The 21,225-nt window shown below is 34.7% G+C and overlaps 1 protein-coding gene across 1 annotated transcript in view; it reads left to right on the forward strand.

Annotated features, from left to right (window-relative positions):
- RALGAPA2 (Ral GTPase activating protein catalytic subunit alpha 2) overlaps nt 1-21,225 on the forward strand; it is a 111,240-nt gene that overhangs the window by 19,361 nt on the left and 70,654 nt on the right. The window contains exons 5-13 of the mRNA XM_085318867.1: nt 825-868; nt 1,779-1,956; nt 3,826-3,941; nt 9,075-9,213; nt 10,524-10,723; nt 11,981-12,211; nt 15,164-15,337; nt 16,188-16,325; nt 20,285-20,433. Of these exons, the coding sequence (XP_085174993.1) occupies nt 825-868; nt 1,779-1,956; nt 3,826-3,941; nt 9,075-9,213; nt 10,524-10,723; nt 11,981-12,211; nt 15,164-15,337; nt 16,188-16,325; nt 20,285-20,433 (1,369 nt within the window). The remainder of the gene's footprint in view (nt 1-824; nt 869-1,778; nt 1,957-3,825; nt 3,942-9,074; nt 9,214-10,523; nt 10,724-11,980; nt 12,212-15,163; nt 15,338-16,187; nt 16,326-20,284; nt 20,434-21,225) is intronic.

Raw genomic sequence — 21,225 nt, forward strand, 5'->3', positions numbered from 1 at the left:
TGTGGAGTCTCCTTCTCTGGAGATCTTCAAGGCCCACCTGGATGCAACCGTGTCTGCCATGCTCTAGGTGACCCTGCTTGAGCAGGGGTGGGGTTGGAGTAGATGATCTTCGGAGGTCCCTTCCAACCTTACTGATTCTTTGATTCTATAAAATGGTGAAATCTTGAGAAAAGTATCACATAATTCACATAATTCTCAAATCCAGGAGAAGTAACAGCTGAGTGCTAAATCATTATRTTTGTCAGGCTCTGGTTTTAAAATATTCTGTAATGTTTTTTTTTTTTAACTATTTCATGCATGTGCTCTCTGATTGCAGATGAGATGTATCAAGATATGTGCAGTTGGCCTTGTATTTTTACTACTAGAATCAACTGATTTTGTATTTTTAATAGTTGTTTATATATATGAATATAGAATAAGTTTCCAGAATTTTTAGTTTATCATTATTGCCAGTGTTAGTGTATTTTGAATGCATTATCCTCACTAACTGGAAGTATTGTAATCCACTTGSTACTTTGCACAAAGTAGCATATTTCTCTAAAATTTTGAATACAGTTGTTTAAAGCATTTATCCAAATGCWGTAAGTCAGAAATCCTCTAGTTATTTTATTTTATAATAAGAGTAATGTGAGAAAGTTGTTATCTGTCTAGAAACTAAATACCTCACTGCAAAGATGTATTGTATTTGAATTTATAACAGTATTCACCAGATGATGATAATGATAGTTGTAATTAAATTAATTTGGGGTTTGCCTATTAGCATTCTGACTAAAAGTAGACATCTTAAAATATTTGATACTTGCTATTTCACTTTTCTAATCCAGGGTCCGTTTTGAAGAAACTTTTGCACACTGGAAACTCTATCAAGGTATTTCTAGTAGATTTCTTTTAACTCTAATTTTGATAAACCATATTATTTCACAGATTTCTTGTATCAGTATTTTTCAGATTATTACACTTTGGGTATAATTATACTTATTCACCTCTTAGTCATAAATTTGGTTATTGTAACCGAAGATTGTTCTTTGGGCCCTCTTCCRTATATCTTAGAAAGATTTTTAAAATAGCAGAATTATTTGGATTAATACTTTATTTCCTCAGCTATTTCTAGCCTTAAGTATGCTGTACTAAATGCATTATTTTCTTGTTTACCCATTAGTTTTGAATCCACTTTACTTTTTCCAAATAAAATGGTAAAAAAATGTATCTAGTTAATAAAGAAGGTAAACATAGTAACCTTACTGAATACTCTACCTTGGGTGGCTTTGTTGCAAGTTACTTTTCAAGATGACATTCTGCTATTACTGAATTTGAGGTCAGTAGCTTTGACTTCCGTGGTGCCAAGATTTTACACTTAGTAAGGCACGCAGCGTTGGCAGCTCTCATTGTCATAGGTTATATTTGCCATTGTGCTTCCAAAGTCAGTGTCAAGATTCTGAGCCCTCAGAACAGCTAAGCTGCGTTTGGCAGAAAGGGAAGGATGACCGCAGAACATGGCCGAAGGAAATGAGGGAGTAAATCCAGAACTATGTAGCCTCTGATTCAAATTGAAATGGTAATACTGTCTCCATAGAGTGGCATTGCCTTGAGTACAGCTTGCTGCTGCCTTCTAGCCTCATGATTGAATTAATAATGTGATTACTCTTGCTATGACTAAAAGACTCACTAGTATATAATTGGAATGGAACTACTTAYTCTGCCTTTTCTTAAATATTTAATTGTGTTACTGTACTTTCAGTTTGTTTTACTATTGTTTTCTACAAAATTATCTCCTGTAGATAAGATGTGAAGGAATCAGACTGTTTCTTCTTTGGCTTCAAGCACTTCAGACTAACTGTGCAGAAGAGCAGATATTAATATTTGCATGCCTTGTGCCTGGTTTTCCGCCAATTATGTCGTCAAGGGGTCCCTGTACACTAGATAACATCATTAGTCCTCCTTCTAATTCACTAGAAGGTGAGTAAACTAGAAGAATTTCAATGCTAACTGCATTACCTCCTTCCTTCCATTGAAGTCAAAGTTGCTTCTGGGGAAGGTGTCAAATGGATGATAGTGTTGATTTTTATGATTTAGTGGTATATTCAGTCTGTCAAGCTATTCAACTGTATAGCCTGCTGATCTTGTCATTTTGAGTTCAGAACAGCGTTAGTTTGTTGAGGTAAGGCTGTACGAACACGTTATTGCAAAATAAGTTAGCATGTATGTTTACAGTTTATTGATTAATCTGCTGTGATTGCTTGTGTACATTCTTCTAAGCTACAGTAACTTGAACATTACTGGTGATACTTTCACTGACAGGCTACCTCATATTTGTCCTTTGATAAGAACTTACACTGAGTGGTTTCTGTATGCAGCACATGGTGAAACTGGAACTTTATTGCTTCATGGGAACTTGTTCACATTGTCATTCCCATAGCGTTTAAAGAAATAGAAACAGGTATTACTTGTTACTTCCTCCTTATTCCTGAATGAGGCAAATCCAGTGTAAATCTTAAAGCAGAAATATTATAATAAAAATACTGCTTTGTTTTTTTTAGTGGAAAATTACTTTCCGGGTCTGCCTTGAGAAGAGAAAAATTCTCAAACGTTAGGATGATAATCTGAGTTTCACCTTGGGGATGTAGTTTGATACATGGAATTTGAAATGTACGTTGCAGTTGGGAGAGGACGAACCGAAAAAGATGAGCAAGAGACTATAGGTTAAATTATAGTAGAGGAGTGAGAGTCTGCCACCTGTGTTGTATATTGACTGTTGTGTAGAGGAGAACAATTAGGGCTTCTGTATGAAGGACTTGTACCCTACATTTAAAAAAAAATACTAGCACCAGACATCTAAATACACAGACAGAGGTAGAAATGCAGATAAGGGTCAGTGAAAGCATTTCTGACCAATGTGCCTGGACTTGCTCGGCGTAAATAAAACCTAATGAAACAAAACATACTTGGAGCACGAATGAAGCTCTTCATACCGCTATGTGAAAAAAGCCTTGGACTTCTATCTGGATCTAGAAGATAAATCCATCCTCAGGCTAGCATAAAAATGTTGTAAGGACACACCTCTTAGTCCTCACTGGCCTGGTCTGCATTATCTGTAACAGACTATCCCCGTCAAGATGTTGAAATGCCTGTGGCCAATGAATGTGTATGTTTCTCCTCTGTGTATTATGATCACTGTTTTAGAATGTTGCAGATTTTTTTCAGTTACGTAATTGATACTATGAGCAGGATATTTCTATTTCTCGGAGCATTTGTTTTAGATTATTTGCAAACTCAGGCCTCCCTTTACAAATTTGCATTAGCTCTTGTTGTTCCACCCCCCCCGCCGTGTGTGTGTGTTTATATATATAAATTTAAAAGGAGTCCAGAATAGTCTATTTTCTCTGGTAAAGAATTAATGTCTAGTTTGTTTCATTCATAACATATTCTATGTTTTTTTTTACTAATCATTATTACTGTTATTTTAGATGCATAGAAGGCTTTGTGTTTGTGAACTGATTATGCCTCTGTCAGTATGCATGTTCCTGTGTCACGTGCTACACTAGGGGCTGTGCAGCTATTCATTCAGATCAGAGATGTTCCTACCTCATTATGTTTTTACCTATAAGGGTTTAATAAGAAAAGAAAAGAAAAAAGTTGGTGTCATCCACAGTTAAATGTTGTTGGACTTGAGGAATTACTGGAAACCTAAACAGTTACTTGAATTTGGCTTTGTAAGATTCAGTAGCACTTTGTTACTTATTTACAGGTTTGTCTTTTTATGGAAAATATTTATTTCACTATTTTCAGCTTTTCTATATTTAAAACATACTTTTCTTTGTATTTTAGCTAAGATTTATCCTGAAGAGATAACCCCACTCTTGCCAGCTGTCTCTGGAGAAAAAATTGCTGAAGACCAGACCTGCTATTTTCTTCAGTTACTGTTAAAATACATGGTAATTCAGGTGCGAAGGAGATATGTTTTTAACTATTCACATTTGGAGGAAAGTACCTGTTAGAAAATTAGTTTTGTATTGTATCTACACATACACTCCAAGAAGCTGTCTTCTGCATTTCCTTATTGTTTCCAAAAAAGAAAATCATCCCGAAGATACTACCTTGTAGCATCTATGTTGAAAACAATAATTCTTACCACAAGTGCGAAAAACTTGAATATTATCCAGACTTAAGTTTTACTTTATATCCATAAAGATCCCCCACAAAAGAAACAGTTCCCATAAATCTGTAATTGCTGTGATTCAGCAACTGCCACTGCAAAGCTGATTGCAAAATTCAAGTTTATTTTTACATTTTACATAACAGGTGTATATAGTAAGTATTTCACAAATGATTAACAGAATCATGGTTCTGTTAGCCATTTGTGCTTCTCATATTACAAAAATATCATGTCTGTGTCTCCTGAGTGTTTTATCAGGTGTAGCTCTTCAAGTATCTGTTGCTGTGTGGATTTCGGAACACCAGAGAGTTTCATACAATTAATTTATTCTACCTGAAACTTGAGGGAAGGTTATTCTACCTTTAAAAAAATTAGAGAGGTGTGTAAAAAGCATGAAATACTTTGCAGTCTGCCATTTCAACATGTTTTCAACAGGTCCTCATTCCATTCTGTAGTCAAGATCCTCTAGTCAAGCTCTAAGTAAACTGTAAAAGTTGCAGCGTCTGTCAGTGTAATAATATCAGCATGATGTCCTGACCTCTTTCTTCCCACTGAGTTAAACAATGAATTCTACAAGTCTGTTGCTGTTGTTACTTTAACCTGGAATTAGATTGTTGCTTCTTTAAGAGTCCTAAAAATTGAAACAGACAAGTTTTGGGAGATGATGTTTAATAGCCAGTTATGAATTGCCAGCCATCACTTCACGATCTACTGTTGTGTCCTAGCCTACCAGAATGTCCAACATTGGCCAGTGAAATTGGGACACATCTGATCTATCATAACTTAGAAGTCTTGGATTTGAAGATTTGGGAAGGTGATAAGTTGTTATGGTAGTTTGAATATATGAAGAAGCTGGAAGATGAGGTACTTTAAATAAGAAAGAAAAGGAAACATGGCACCGAAATTCTCAATGAGTGCTAAAATTATGAGGAGTGTACTTGTATGTAATGTAAAAGATCTTAAACAACAACAGCAAAAATATCTCAAAGGATTGCATCCAAGGTTGTCCTGGGTATCCAGAAACGCAACTTGATTTTTACTTAAACATTTAAATAAAGAAATGCAGTGCTTGACACGATTGCTGCTGCTATTAGTTACTGCCATTTAGCACTTAGAAAACCTTACTGGCAATCCCAATCACCTGAAGTTCTGAGTTTGCATAATAATAACTGATCTCTCTGTCTGGTAAGTACTGAACAAGCTGAAGTGTATTTCACTCTGAAATTCCACTGTGATGTACAACTGATGTTATTTCTCTGTGTTCCTAACTGCCAAGTCTAAGTGTCAACAGGATCTAGTCCTGAGCAAAATGCAGTAGCAGCTAGTGTTTACATTCACAAATGTAATTCTATGTAGTTACTTATACAATTAAGATTTTTCACTAGCGTTTTCAAAGAGGATGGGATTCAACTTGAATCCTTAATTAGACTACTAGGTAATTGCTTACAGAGGCTGTTACTACTGGATATTCCTGCAACTGGGTTTCAAAGGTAAGGATTGACTCCTGATCCTTTTTTTCCCCTCCCCCCTCCTTAAAAAGAAAAAAAAGGTGGAATTTATTTTCGACTGTGACTCCTGAATGGATGTCTTAAGCAAGAAAGTGTTTAAAAAACACATGTTATCAGCTATTGGATAGTTTGTAGGTGTTACCCTTTTCCAGTAGGTTGTGTCAGGAGTCCAGGTGCCTGCCAGGGATGTAGGTTATGGCAAGATGGCCAGGTCCTTGTAGTTCTAAGCTACTTGGTAACAGAAGTGTTTTTAAATAGTAATGTTAATGAAATCTATTTTATGTCTGTTAATCCTAATCTCACTTAAAATACTGTTTTACACTATATGTACTGAATGAAAATATCTAAAAGTAAATGATTCCTACATTAAAGAATAATATGTAAGTTATGGAGCAATGTTAAGATGAATTTGCAGGGAAAACCAGGTTTCCCTGTTACAAGGATATGGTCTTACACAATCCTGTTTTTGTATTTCATTCATAAACTGCCGTCAAAATGTCTGGTTGGAGGATGTGATATTTAAATAATGAAGTTCTGTCTACTGAGCATCATTGTTTTGCTTTTATTTATCAGTATTCTTATCTAGATACCTCATAAGCTGCCACTGCAATAATCGCCTGTTAAGTTGAAAGGAGTAACTATACTCCAAAGGGATGAACAAGATAGGTTAAGAATCTAGGAATATTTTCTTTTAAYGGCCTTTTAAATCCCTCTTTTTCTGTTAGATAGGCAAAATATAGTGTATTTGCTGGTTAAGTGTCTGCTGAAAAACAGTAAAGGAAGAAGCATTAAAAGGCAGTGCAAATGACTTAATTTATGTGCTTGGGCGGCTTACATTGAGAAAGTTAATATGGGATACAGATACAGTTTGATCTCTTCACATGTACATAGATGAGGAGACGTATGAAAGATCACTGGAAAAAGATGAGAAATGATAGAGGACTTCTGAGATTTTTGAAAAGGATATAAGTAACATGTAAATAAATTTTAAAATTTAATTAAATGAGAATTAGATCTAAAAATAGATCAATCTACGAAAAAGAAAATGGGACAATGTATAGATTTAAAAAAAGTAAAGTAACATTTTAAGTAAAGTGAAAATTGTATAGACAATGGTATCTTAAGTGCTCAGTATAAAAAAGAAAAGATAATGAATACTTTGAGATACATGTTTTGTATTAAAATGCAGTGGAAAATGTAGGGCCAAAATGATAATATAGAAGAGTTTGTCATAACTGCTTATTGTATTTTACATTCTGTATAAATGCTTATATTTTAAATAGCAACTATTTAAAATTATCGACTTTCTTCTGAAAACCACTTTTCTATATTCAATTCTCAACATAACTAAACAAAAAGAATTAACTGTTCTTTTTATACTCCTATTATGTTCGGGTTCAGGTAAATCTTATATTACAATATATAGTATCTGTATATTGTAATGTATATGTTTGTAGTAAAATTATATTTAAAAAATTATATACACTGTATATTTACATATTGTAATGTATAATATATATTGTAATGATATTATAAATCTTACATCTCTTGCATTATGGTCCTTCAGCCTGCTTTTTTGTTTGTGTTGCTTGGTAGATCTGAGAATCAGTTAGACAGAAACTTTTTTCTATGGATAATAAATGAGGTTAAAATAACCTGATACAGACAGAGAATAATTGCTCAGAACTGGCACTTAGAGCAAACCTACATCTTCAGGGAAAAAAGGAAGAGAATAAATTACTTATTGTTTCAATAGACTAAAAAATTATTTTAAGAAATGTTCTTTGGTAGGAAAATTAACTTTTTTGAACTTTTCCCCAGCAGTAGGAATGATGATTTATAAATCCCCAGTTGAATTAGCACTAAGACACTAAACTAATTTCCTGAGGAAATTTATAGGGTGTAAGCTGAGAAATTAGACCATCTTACCCAGTAACTGTTAAAGATAGAAAACAAAGAATGAAAGTTGTGGTAAGAGTAAGAAAAGCCTTTGGTTTCTGGAGAGTTAGAAACTTCTCAGATGCTAAAAATAGGTTGTATACTCAGAAGACATAACAAATCCTAGAAATTGAAGTTTTGGAAACAGCTACTAAATTTCTGTCTGCAGTTTTGCATCATACAGGCAATTGTTGCAGATGTGCAGGAGTTAAGTACATTTGTGTGTTGAGCAGAGTTCTCCTCATGTATTCCCAATTCATCTTGTTTAGATTTAATATTTTAATACTGATACAAAAGATCTGACAACAAGAATCACAATAACCATACTACAGGATTAAAACTACAATATGTATTTAATAATTTGTTTCTGCCACTTGGTAGAATTTAACATGTGAAATAGTTTGTTTCCTGCAACAAATAAAACAATGCAAAACTCAGCAGCCTTACTTCCAAGCTCTACATGTGTATTTTGCAAAAACAGGAAACTGCAAGCTCCAGAGTTTTTGGAGAGGTTTGAAGAAAGGTCCAGTAAAGACTAAAGTAGGAAAACTTTAAAGAAGAAAAGCCTTCAGTAACCGAAGTCTCAGTGTGTGTGGCTTTTTTAATACTTAATATATTAACATCTTGGAAAGAGATTTAGAGTATTCGTCATCTGTTCTACACAGTTGAGTAAGCTTTTCTAAAGAATTTTCACTGCAAAAAGAAAAATAGTTCTGTTTACTGTGCAAAGTTCTACTTTTACCTTTCTTATTTGGAATTGCACCAAAGTTTCTTATATAAACAAAGTAAACCAGGTCAGATAGGTTGCATGCAATTTATTCCAAATTGCAAGTGTTTTAATATGAAGAGTATTAACAGCTTGATACGATCTTCTAAGGAATTGCATTCAAAGCAGTTGGTAAAAACTAGGAAAAATATGTATGGTTCTTTTGCTTTGATCTGTACAAGAACAAAATGAGTATTTTTAAAAACAAGCCCAAGTGTCAGCCTCTCCCTTGTTAATGATGATTACTAGTGCGTAAAGTCAAATTTATAAGAGATTTGCATATTTTTATATGCAGCTATATTAAACTTGACATAAGGAATAGTTTTTCTGTGATTAAAAACATATTTATGATAAAAATGTAGCCCAAAGAAATTAAAAACTGTGTAATTAAGTTTACAGGTAAGAAGCAGACTTGTTAAAAACATATGCAAAMATTAATGTGACAACATGTGAATCAGTGGATTAGAACTGCCTAAGTATGTTGGTTTTGAAAAACGTTATGTAATGTCTTACAGTCCTGTTATGTTTTGGAAAGGCCTTAGGGACAGTGCTAAGATTATGTATTTTTTGTTAAAGAGTAAATGGCTTATTTTTCACATTCAGTAAAGCAGCATTTTGTCATCAACATGGAATGATTCTGAGTATAACAGATTAACTTTAAGCTTTTTTCCCCCCCCCCGCACCCTTCTTTCCCTTCTCCATGGCAAAGGCGGCAAGCTTGGAGTGGAAGAATAAGGAGAATCAAGACACTGGTTTTAAATTTCTCTTTACCTTATTTAGAAAGTACTATCTTCCTCACTTGTTTCCATCTTTTACAAAGCTAACCAACCTGTACAAACCTGTTCTTGGTAAGTAGTGAATTTTATCTTACAAATAGAAGAAGAAATAATGGTGAATGTTTTCAGTAGTATCTGTCTTAGCTAGTGGCATATAACTACAGTACTGTTGAGTTTTTTGTTTGTTTGTTTTTATTTGTTTTTTCTGAACCAACAGCAGTTTTTCTCTAATACTCCATGAAGCTACTCCTGGTTTTTGGTGTGCGTGGGCTGTCTTGGTCCTGCTTGCCCATGAATGTTTCCTCTTGCATAGCATTTGTGTTGTGCAAACAAGGAATGTGTTGTTATGATATGTAATGAGGATAGAATATGCTCTCTTACAGGTTTTTAAAAAGAATTAATAAAATGCCCAATTGTGCAGGAGTAGTTAAAGTAAATAGCGTTATTTTATTTCTTGTTTCTGTGAAGCAAAGAAGAAAAAAGCATCTAAGAGGAAAAGAAAGGAAATAGATATGTGGCTGTGAAAGAAAGTGTAAATGGAGAGTATGTTGTTGGAGCATCTAGGAAGTACAGTTATACCTGGGATGTTCACATTTGTCTTTGACTCTTTCCCCAGTGTTCGTTTGAACAGTATTAAAGAGCTGGTGCTTGAATAGGAGCAGTGGTATTAGTACTCACCTGATGTGCTGCAGCCTCTTCATCCTCCATCTACTCCCTATTCCGACTTTTAAATCTTATCCTTTGCAGTTCAATGTTTAGTGTCTAAAATAATCTCATTACTTTGTCAGCTTTGTTGCTCATGACTAGAGCACAGTCCTTCCCCATTTCAGCAGTGTATGAGTGATTTTTCTCTGATTCTAAGCATATGGATTAAGTATGACCCAACCTATTTCACTGGTGCAGTCTTCCACTTCATCCTATGCATGTTCATTCTTTTATTTCAGTGTGTGCACTGCTCTTTGCATCGGAGCTAACATCCCTTCCAATGTGCTAAGTGTCTTTTCTCTTGTTCTTCACACTTCTGGCTGTTCCTGAGCCATATTGTCTTTCTCACTGTACCTTATAAAATTCAGAGTTTAGTGATCAAATTAATTTGCATTGTCGTAGGAATAGTTCTTTGTTTCGAATTTTGCCCTTCTCTTTGCAGCCCTTTGTTTTCCTTTGTTTTGCCTGATATGAGTTATACCCTCCAGGAAAGGTCAGTGTTCTTGTTTTTGCTTTTCTTTAGAAGTATTAATAAAAGCAGTCATTACTTGCATCCGTTATTTCTTATGGAAAACATGTTATTGATCACATGTTCAATGTTCAATTTAACCAGAGTCTGGAAGCAATTGCAGTTTTTTAAGATTAGATTTTCTTTGTCTTCTCTTTTATCTCACCAGATATTCCTGATATAAGACCAAGACCAGTATACATTACTGCAACACGAAACAATGAAAATGTCTATAGCACAAAAATTCCATACATGGCAGCTCGAGTTGTTTTTATTAAGTGGCTTGTTACCTTCTTTCTTGAAAAGAAATATTTAACTGCTGTTCAGCATACAAAAAATGGAGGAGAAATGCTCCCTAAAATTATTCAGGTGTGCTTGAAAGTTTGCTTCTGTTTTTTTGTACTTCTACAAACCTTGCAGGTGATCAAAGTGCACTGACAACTGAAGCAAGAAAGAAATGCTGCCTCTAAGTGAATAAATAATGTATTTTAAATAGATTTTTCTTTGGAAGATGATCTTCAAGGAATCAAATAAAAAAAACAAATAAAAACAGATTCATCAACATTCTCATTAGACTTTCATAACTTGATCTATGAACTGTCAAACTTGCGGTATGGACAGTTTTTTAGTAATGGCATATGTTTAGTTGTTTTTCTTGATTTTGACTGTTTACAGTGAGATATTAGAAAATATTTTACTGTCAAATTGCTAGTAGAAATTTCTCTAGGACTAGGGGCTTCACTATGAATTATGTAAGAATAAGTTGTGTTTTCTTTAAGAGAATCTCCAGCTTCCTATTAATAATTAAAGATCAATGTTAACTTTATAGTCTTCTCTTGAAACATATGCCTATGTCAAATTTGAATTCACTGGGGARGCATACGTTAACTATTATGGTAGAACTGTGTGTTTTCATATTTTTGAAGCTCTTCAGCGTAAAAATTTGAAGTGTTAAGTACAGCATGGCTATTGAAGGTGCTTTCTGTTGATTTTGATCTTTCCTTTTTCATAGAATTTTTGTCGTCTTTAAATAAATAGCTACAAAATCATTCTAACAGACTGGAAAAAATATTTTCTTTTCGCTAAATTCTCCAGACATCTGACACCAATTAAAATATATACGTTACGTAAGTGTGTGGTTACCCTGAAAACTGAAACTGTCAAAAGTTATCAGCTGAAGCTGTGTGTTAGCTTTTGGCACGTGTGGTCTTAATAGTGGTTTTGAATTTTGCTGGATGTAGTCTGGCTCAGGAGAATATGGCTGAACCTGCCTTCCCTGCCCTTGGAGGTGCATCCTCCTTTGACTGAACACATTTTCAAGGATGACTGTTCCATGGTGCAAATGCTTGTAGCAGTTTTTCACAACTCACGGGCGTGTTCTTACGGGAGAGACAAGTTAGCTATTCTAAGGGATAGGAAAAGACAATATATGAAATATATAAATATGAGGTCAAATTTCCTCTTGGATCAAATATTAGATCTAAGGTTGCATTCAGTGACTGGTCCCATTTTATTGTGCAAAAATAAATGCTGATGTCTTAAATTCTGAATAAATAGTACAGTTTTTTGTTGATTTATTTATAGTATTTTAGTAATTTAATTAGGCACACGTTTTCCTTTGTGTAGACTGTTGGTGTTGTAAACCAAGAGAAAAACCCAGAGCTGGAAACGGGTATGCTTTATGCAAGCGAGCAAGAGAGAAACCATTCCAATAGCAGCACCTTGTCTGACCGAAGACTCAGCAACTCCAGCCTTTGCAGCATCGAAGAGCAGCACCGAACAGTGTATGAGATGGTACAGAGAATCCTCTTATCCACTCGAGGTTATGTTAACTTTGTTAATGAAGTCTTTCGCCAGGTAAGTCATATGAAACGTGTGTACGTATAGTTGCTATTCTGTATGTTTCCTTAAAGGAAAAGGTATGATTATGGAGCAGAACATTATAAAGCCTGTTCAGGCAGATAATTTGTCAAACTTGATGGTAGTGACATCAGCACTGTTTGTTTAGGAGTCCTTCCTAGGTCTTTTTCCCAAACACATAATGCTATTTACCTCTATTTATTTTTTAGTATAAAGCTTCTTATGCTGAGTTTGGTAGTCACTGTTCGTGAAATCAGAAGGCTTTCAAATATGTTTTACGTGTTTCAGTTTTAAGCTGACCAGCAGTAACCATTAATAGTTTTGGTTAACAATTACTTGGGAAAGGATTTCAATATAAGATAAATTGCAAATGAAGAAAGTAATGGCAGCTGTATGCTCATTTTTCTCCAAGTAAAAATTCCAATTTCAGTTAATATACTTAGACATTTTTATCAATAGTAAACTTAAATACCAGTTATTAAGAAGAATTTATTGACAGATGGGAAGTTTTAATGATGAAATTACAGACATTTTACAAGAACTGAAGTTTGTTCCTGATACCAGACGTCAGCATGTCTTTTGTGAATGTGCCACTTCGTCCCCCCACCCCTTGCTTACTATGATAGCATACTAGGAGATGTAATTTAAAAGTATATTAAGAGATGTACTTATTAGCCTGTAAATTTGTTTGAATCGGTAAGATTCTTGTTCCTGTGATCAAGGTCAATACTTACTGAAAAAGTCAACTATCTATTCAGACACTATCTATTGCTTCTACTAGCACTGTTCATTACTTTGACATCTTTTCAGTTGTTTGGGAGAAAAATGTATGTGGAAATACTGGAGATTCCCAAAATTTTTGGGGTGTCTGGTACTGGTGCAGGAATTGTGCTCAGTAGCAGCTTCCAGGTCACATAAACGTGTAGAATACACTAGTCACCACCGAAGTGAGCATGCATGCTTTACTCCAGAGTACCTTGTGTGCACAGTTTAGCTGCATGCTACTAATGCTTTTCAGTGTGATTGGATGTTATTTTAAGAGAATGGAATATTTTTGTGCATCTTAAGAAACATTGTGTTATACTGCCCTCTTGTGCTTTTTTGGAGTATGTAAAATTTTACTATTTTCTAGGGAACAAAGGCTAATGTGCTGCAACACTTCTCTGTTAATTTATTGTGATCAGTATCCGGTCATTGAAACAAATAGTGGTATTTTGCTCCTTCTTGTGTTTGTCAGACTTACAGGAATTTCACTAGGCTCTCTGAATTCCTCTATTTCTTTTTTTTCCCTTACTCTGCTTTACAGCCTTCCTGAAAGTTTTTTGGTAGTGTCTGTTCATCTGGCTGGCGAGAACTGTTGTTTCTCCAATATTCTAGCAGATATCTTGATTTTTTTTCAGCTTCTGCATCTTTAATAACCTGACAGTGGGTTTTGAAGACATTTTCAGAAATTTCATGTACAGCAATTGCTGCATAGCACATGCAAACTTGTTTTGCCAACCTTTCAGCCTCTGTAAACTTGTCGAAAATAACATTTAGCTGTTGAATGTTATATTTCATGCWGACTAGAGGAAAATAAATGTGCTGTATAAAGAAAAGGTTTCCCTTGAACTGAGCAAAATACTCTTGGGCTGTTTCTTCAGTTAAATTGGTTATAAAAAATGGTGCTGTTGGGGTAGAGGGATAGTGTAGTGGTTATCACATCTACTTTAAACACTGCGGGTCCTGGGTTCAAGCCCCAGTAGAACCAGTACCAGGAAATCTTTGGGAGGTGGGACCAGATAATCTCCAGAGGTCCCTTCCAACCTTACTGATTCAGTGAAATGAATACTCTGCAATGGAATGATATTGTTTTTTGCCCTGTCAGTCATGGAGAGCAAGTGCTTCATAGTTGGAAGGTTCTATTTTTTAATTGGAAAAATGTATTTTAGCCTCTTTCAGTGTTTTTATAAAATAATGAGTACTGATACCAAAGTTGGCCACATTGTTGCCAATACATGCTTTTCTTATACCACTTGAAGTTCTCTGACGTGGGTTGCTGTGCGTGTTTGCTGTAATCCAAAGATCTTCTGACATTCAATGCTACGATGTTACTGTGTATTGAGATTGGTTTTTAGAGGTCTACGAATTTTGCTGTAACCAAAAACTTCATATCAAAATAAGGGTAATCTATTCAAGAAAGAGGATAGGCATCATTCACAGTTGAGTGAGCGTGTTGATTTTTTTCCATGGCTTAAAAATATTACAAGAGGCACATCATGATATGTTGTTTAGATATCAAAGACCTCTGGAAATGTGGGAAGCAGACAGTGTAGCTTTTGAAGGCTTACAAAGTGCTCGCCTTTACAGAATGATTCCCAAATACAGACATTAAGTAGCACGTTGAAAGTAGTAATTTTTTTTTCCTGTTGGTTTTCAAATATGTAGTAGGGAAGGGTTTAATGCCAGCCAGTGCTATCCCCATCACAGTTCATTGCCTTGTCTCTACTTAAACTTCCTCAAATGACATTTCACATCTTACACTGGTGATGTCATCTGAAGCCAGCTTGTCCAGAAACTGTAGCGTAGTACATAACTCCAGCCTACCAACCCTTGTGGCTCATAATGATTTGAGAAGGAAAGAGAATCCACATGAAGCTACCAAGCTGACAATGAGCAAAAACATTTAATTGCTTTTAGTTTGAACAAATACAGTATGAAAGTTAATTGAGATCAAAAATTATAGAATTGTGGAGTACTGCAGTGTACATATAGGTGTATGCATAGGTTGTTGATTAAACATAACTTGCTTTAGTATAGATGAAGTAAAGATTACATCTCCTTTTTCTTTGTGGGCTGTATTATTTAATAAGAGTGTGTGTGTGCACGCACATCCATCCATATATAGATGTGTGCGTGCACACACGTCTATGTCCTGTGTATGTTAATTTGAGTTAACTTTGCATTTAGGCTTTTTTGTTGCCTTCTTCTGATACATCTGCAACACGAAAAGTGGTTAAGGTATATCGAAAATGGATATTGCAAGAGAAACCTGTGTTCATGGAGGAGCCAGACAAAAAGGAAAATGAGCAGGATGATGTTACCAATTTGGAGGATTCAGCAGTGCAGACGGATAGTAAACATGTATGGTATCAGTGCTACTATGTTGTTCAGTTGCAGTATATTATTTAGTTTTTAAACTAACTGTGAATGATAACAATTTAAAAAATGTTCGGAAAGGAAAGGTTAACAAGTCTACTTCTGTATTTAAGATCCAAAAATGCAAACAATAATTAGTGTTCAACACCCCTTACTGAAAGAAAGGAAGAATTTCACATTTGTATTTTGAAAAAGATCATCTCTTAATTATTCCCTATTTATGTAAATACAGAAGCAGGAATTTAGTATGTTCTGCAGTGTTAAATTTATGCTATCTATTGTCTTAGTATGAGTAGAACTGTTTCTTTTTGATAGTAGTATTCAAGAATTTGGAAATATTTACAAAATCATATATACTGGATCGAAATGTTGGATCCAGACACTTTAACTTTTGGAAACTACAATGTAGGTATTTTGTGGTATCATCTTTTTCATATATCATAAAGAACCATCTGTAAATGTTGACTTTGACATGGACATGAAACTATTTGAAGAGAAGCCATATTGAGAAATAAGGTTGAGTTGTAGAACTATAGTGAAAATTAGTTTTGACTGGATTATTTTCAAAGAGGGTTTACAATTTTACCAGACTTTAAAAATTCAAATATAAATATTCAAATATTAGGACAGTGAATGATTTTATGAAGTGTAATATATGGTATTTTAAAGTAAGATAGACAACCCTTAAAATTTTTATGAACCATTGAACTTCATATATCATCTGTTTGTTCAGAGATGTGTAAATAGTAGACATGAATTCCTTGCTGAAATGAACTTAAGACATGACAGTTCTCCCTCTTTTGCTTTCTTACTAACTGAATTGTGTTTTTGAAAGCTTGCCTCTGACCATTCAGGCCATAAACGGTCATCCAGCTGGGGAAGAACGTACTCCTTCACTAGTGCTGTTAACAGAGGATGTATATTAGAGGATGAAGACAAAAATGTTAAAGCTGGTGCTCAAGCTGCATTACAGGTATGTAGAAAATTGCAGTACAATCATGTTTTATGGACCAAACATAGCAATTTATTCTAGTGTTCTTCACAGCTCTAGTTAAGGTAAAGTATTTGTTTTATTCTGATCAGTTTTTGTATATTTAAAGCTTTCTGAAATATTAATTTAACTGTTGGGTGCTTCTGGGAAAAATAAACTCCCAAAGATAAGGTGGATTTTTATACAGCTTAAGAAAATTATTTGTTAAATAAAATAGATTATCTTTCCTCTGGTATCTACTTCCATTCAGATTCAGTGATACAATAATTTGAATTTGAATCCTATAATAAAATTTTAAATCAGTAAGTGCTTGAAGCTGGCCGAAATTAGCTCTAAAATAATTATCAGAGCTGTGAGATTAACTATAAAAACTCTTTTTGGATGTTAATTGTATGCTTCATTTTGTAAGTTACATATGCAAATGTATTTAAATATTAACTGTATTACGGTATTAAAGTAGAAGCAATTGTCACAAGGCTTGACTAGCATTCTGAACAACAACTTCCTTCTGTAAACCGCATTTTATCTTTAACTGGTCATGCTCAAGACAAATGCACACATGTGCTCTGCTTTCTTCTGTGCACTCTCATGCATGTTCTCTACTGTGCAAAATGCAAGTTGCCATCCTTCATTTCTAAGGTAGACACTCTTACTGTATGGTAACTTACTCTACAGAGGTTGCTTAGCAATTGGGGTTCTCCTTCCAAGTGCAAGGAAAATAGAGAACTAATAACTAACAGTAGTTCTTGGATTTTATGCTGCACTCCAGATCAGAGCAACCTGGGAGTGTTCTGGGTTGGCTCCCAGCTGCGCTGGCTTCTGGGGGTGTTGAGCTCAGGATGTGGTAGCACTCTTTCGATCTTCAGTAAAAGATGCCCCATATCAGGAATGGAAATCGAGGCAGCAGCCATTTGTGGTTCACCTGCAAGTGACACTGTGTCCGCAGGAAACCTTAGAGAACTTGCACAGAAGCATTGACTGTGATTCTTAATTTTCTTAGGAAAAAAATGTTAAAATTTCAACTGAAAATATATTTCAAGGACAGTATTGTAAATACTGATCTAAAGGAAGCAACTTATATGTGAGGATTTATCTTGAGTTCAGTCCATTCAGTTGATTATCAGATATTAAAAAAAAATAACTTATATTTTTATTATTTTAATATTTATTATTATGGTTTGTTTTCTTGATGAGTTTTTTTTTACTTTTAAAGAAGAAAAACTTTTTGAATTTGCAAGTCTAATTTAGTCTCTGTTGTGATCAATCTTAAGGCTTGATTACTGTGCATTTGAAGCACTGTATAATCTCCTTTCCAGTTCAAAATAGAAATTTTTCTTCTTTAGCTTTGAATTTGGAGCATTTTTTTTTCTTCTTCTTTTTTTTTTTTTTAAACTCTCTTCACCTCTAGATTCTGGTTGCTAACAGGAAGTGCTGTGGCTAGTTACAAAAGCTAAGCTATAAATGCTGTTAAAACAAGAAAAACTTATGTATTCAGCTGAGGCTGAGAAAGATGGATTCTAGTTTGAAATGATATCATATACAACCCAGCCACATAATGCAATTTGACGTATATAATTCCTGTTACTGTGTATCTGAAAATCACTCCAACACCTTTGTGTGCTGTGATTTTTTTTTTTTTTTTTTTTTTTTTTGTTCATATGCAGATCTTTTTTTTGCTGTTGCTTCTAGGATTAGAAAGGCTGGCTATTTCTGATGCTCAGAATCTTGGAAGTTGTCTGTGCAACCTTATTTTGTGGTGTTTGAGCATACACATTACAACATAAATGTTGATTAAATGAGTGTACGTTGTTTTTTCCTGTGTGCCCCTGCTGCACTGAGGGCACAGTGTGTCTTGCTATAGAGATAAATTAAACTACRCTGTGACTGAAGACAATTTGTAGTATTTCTCTTTTTTAGTGAAAAATTGGAGTGCTGGTCAGGAGTGAGGTAGAGGCTGCAAGAGGAGCATCTTCTCTGGGTAACCTTTTGCAGAGCTGCGTTTCCCTTCTAATTAAAAACTTTCCTTATGGTCCAGCCTGAACCTCCCAAGCTGCAATTTGTGGCCATTGCACCTTTTCTTGATACCAGATAACGTATAGAGTTTGGCGCTCTCGTCTTTGTAACTACGTTTTAAGTAGTTGTAGGCAGCTGTTAGATGCCCCGTAGCCTCCTTTTCGCCAGCATTAAGTCCATATCCCTGAGCCTTCTTTCACAGGGCTTATGCTTCAAGTCCTTACCTTTCTTGGTATCTTCCCAGTGGACCCTCTCCAGCTTCTCCTCATCCCTCTTGAACTTGGGAACCCAAAATTGGTTTCAGTATTAACATCTCTTGAGCTGTCTCTGTCCTCCAATCTTTGTTCTGGTATCTGCATCTAACTTTTGTATACCAGTTCATTTCCTTTCTGCTTATCCCACAGGTCTGCATCTTGTGCCCCTACACTCACTTCTTAATTCAGATTACAGGACTTAGAGCAGGCTATAGCAGGTCCCATCATACTGCTGCGTATTGTGGATGGTGCTTAGATTTTAATAGATAATTTTGTGGTTTGGTTTGGTTTTTTTAGTTATTGAGTGTATGCAGATTGAGGTTTTAAAATTTCTCTTTTTGTTGTTGTTTTCAGGGGGGCTTTGTTAGATTTTTGTTAGATACGGGTAGATTTCTACAGAAAGGCAAAAATAAGGCACACCTAAATATAAACCCCAGTTCCTGACAAATTGAAAATTTAGGCTTTGAAATCTTGGCAGGATAGATTATTTCACAGAAAAGTTTATCAGAACTTATAAATAGATAACCTTTTCATAATTTTGGACTATTTAAACAAAATTCATTGCATTAGTATTAATTTTGTTTTTCATATTCAATTTGTACTTCACTCCATTGAAAAACACTGTACTTGCCAGCACATAAACTTATGTCATTGCTGATTATTCAGGGAAAACTAACAATGGAAGTTCGTATAATATGATGGTTGTTACATTGTTTTTAGTGAAATAGCTATTCTGTTTGGCAGAAATGGACAGAAATTTTTATGTACAGTGTGATATATTCTGTCATAAGAAGATATAAACAGCTGTAGATTTTCATGTTAGTTGATCTGAATCTCTCYTTATGCAGTCTGCATAGCTACCCAAGTAATAAGCTGTAGCAGTTTTGAGATGTAAGTCACTGTAGATGGAAAATTTTAGACAGAATCGACAAACACTTTGCTACCCTCCAACAGTTTACCCTCCAGCATACGTTAATGTGGGGAGCCTTTCTGTTATTATTAAAGCAGTTCATCTGTGCTTTAGGAGAGGTAGCATCAAAATGCCAGAAAGCATCCTAATGTTTTCTTTTCAGTTACTGAAAATAATGTTCTACTGGCTTATGTAAGTAATAATTCTCAATTTTGATTGAAGAGCTTGATTGAAGGCTTTTATATACCCTGAGACTAGGGAAAGCAACTACAAGCAATTGAGATTTTTCATAATACAAGTTTTGAACTTCATTTGTTGCATTTCAGAGATGTGTGTTTAAACCATGTACCCATGTCTTAGAGTTAAATACCAATTTTAATGAAGAAAGTGCCTATCTTCAGGTACTTGGAATTAATGGGAACTAAGTATTTGCTTTTGCTGAACATAATTTACCAGAAATATTAGTGAGTGCTCAAGCATATAGTTCCAGGAAATGAGTAACTAGAGGAATGGTGCTCTTACCTGGTAGAATGGGAGATACCTAGAAGATGCAGTGTGTCATGCATGTTATTGTATCTGCAATGCCACCTTACTTTTCATTGGGATGATGTAGAACACAAGGAAATTACAGTGACAGATAAAACATGAAGCTTTCCCTAAGAAAAGGGAAGGGTGCAGCTAGAGGACAACAAGCGTTTTATTGCAGGACATGACTTTTTTTTTGGTGTCCTTATGGAAACTGAATTTAAATGCCTTTTTTAAAGGTATTCTTGACAAACTCTGCCAACGTTTTCTTACTGGAACCATGCGTTGAAGTCCCTGCACTTCTGAAGGAGCAAGTTGATGCTTGCAAAGCAGTTTTAAGTATTTTTAGGCGCATGATTATGGAACTATCAATGAATAAAAAGACATGGTAAGTTTAACATGTTTATGTCATTTAAGAGAAAATATATCAACGTTTAAAGCTTGCAGGAGAATTACTGGGCAAGGAAAAGACTGATTTATTCCATTGTAGTTGTGGTAATTTCAGATGAACAACTGAAACAAAGAAGCTTACAAATGTTCTCCAAAATTTGGTATAGACTTTGTCATAGCGAAATCATAGCCCTTCCTTGGGTGTAATCCCTTCACCTTTGGAACTTAGGTACAGTGGGGAGGAGAGAGTGAGAAGAACAGTTATTTGGCTTAATTCATGGATTTTTACCTAACTGTACTCTTTCTGTCTTAACAAGCATCAGGCTTTCATAGAAAAAAAGATGGTTAGTTTTGATTTAACTTATTTAATTTTGATTTTAAAATTTTAAAATCTTGAGTTGACTATAATCTGTGGGAAAAAATAATTGGAGGCTGTTGGAGTTTTTAGTAGCCTGCTTTGCCGAAGGTGGTTGTGCGTTTGTACATCAGCAGCTTGTTTTAAAAACTGTAGCATTCCACTTCCAATGATGGATAGCAGGTGGTTCCCATCACAGGGTTTGAATGTTCTGCTGTTCAGTTTTTTTAAAACCAACCAGATACCAAATAGTGTGGCTGTAATATGGTCTGAATGCTTTTTTGRGGATTTGGAAAAAGAAGAGAATCAATAATCAGCAATGTTTATATCAAGTATAGAGAGAATACTAGTATTGGATGGTTAAATACTAACAAAATTATATTCCAAAGTTGTAAACACTTATACAAACACTGACAAGTACTTACATTTCTTACT

The sequence above is a fragment of the Rhea americana genome, unplaced genomic scaffold (genome assembly GCF_003343005.1).
Source record: "Rhea americana isolate MKP2758 unplaced genomic scaffold, rheAme1 scaffold_558, whole genome shotgun sequence".
In the NCBI taxonomy this organism is placed as follows: domain Eukaryota; kingdom Metazoa; phylum Chordata; class Aves; order Rheiformes; family Rheidae; genus Rhea; species Rhea americana.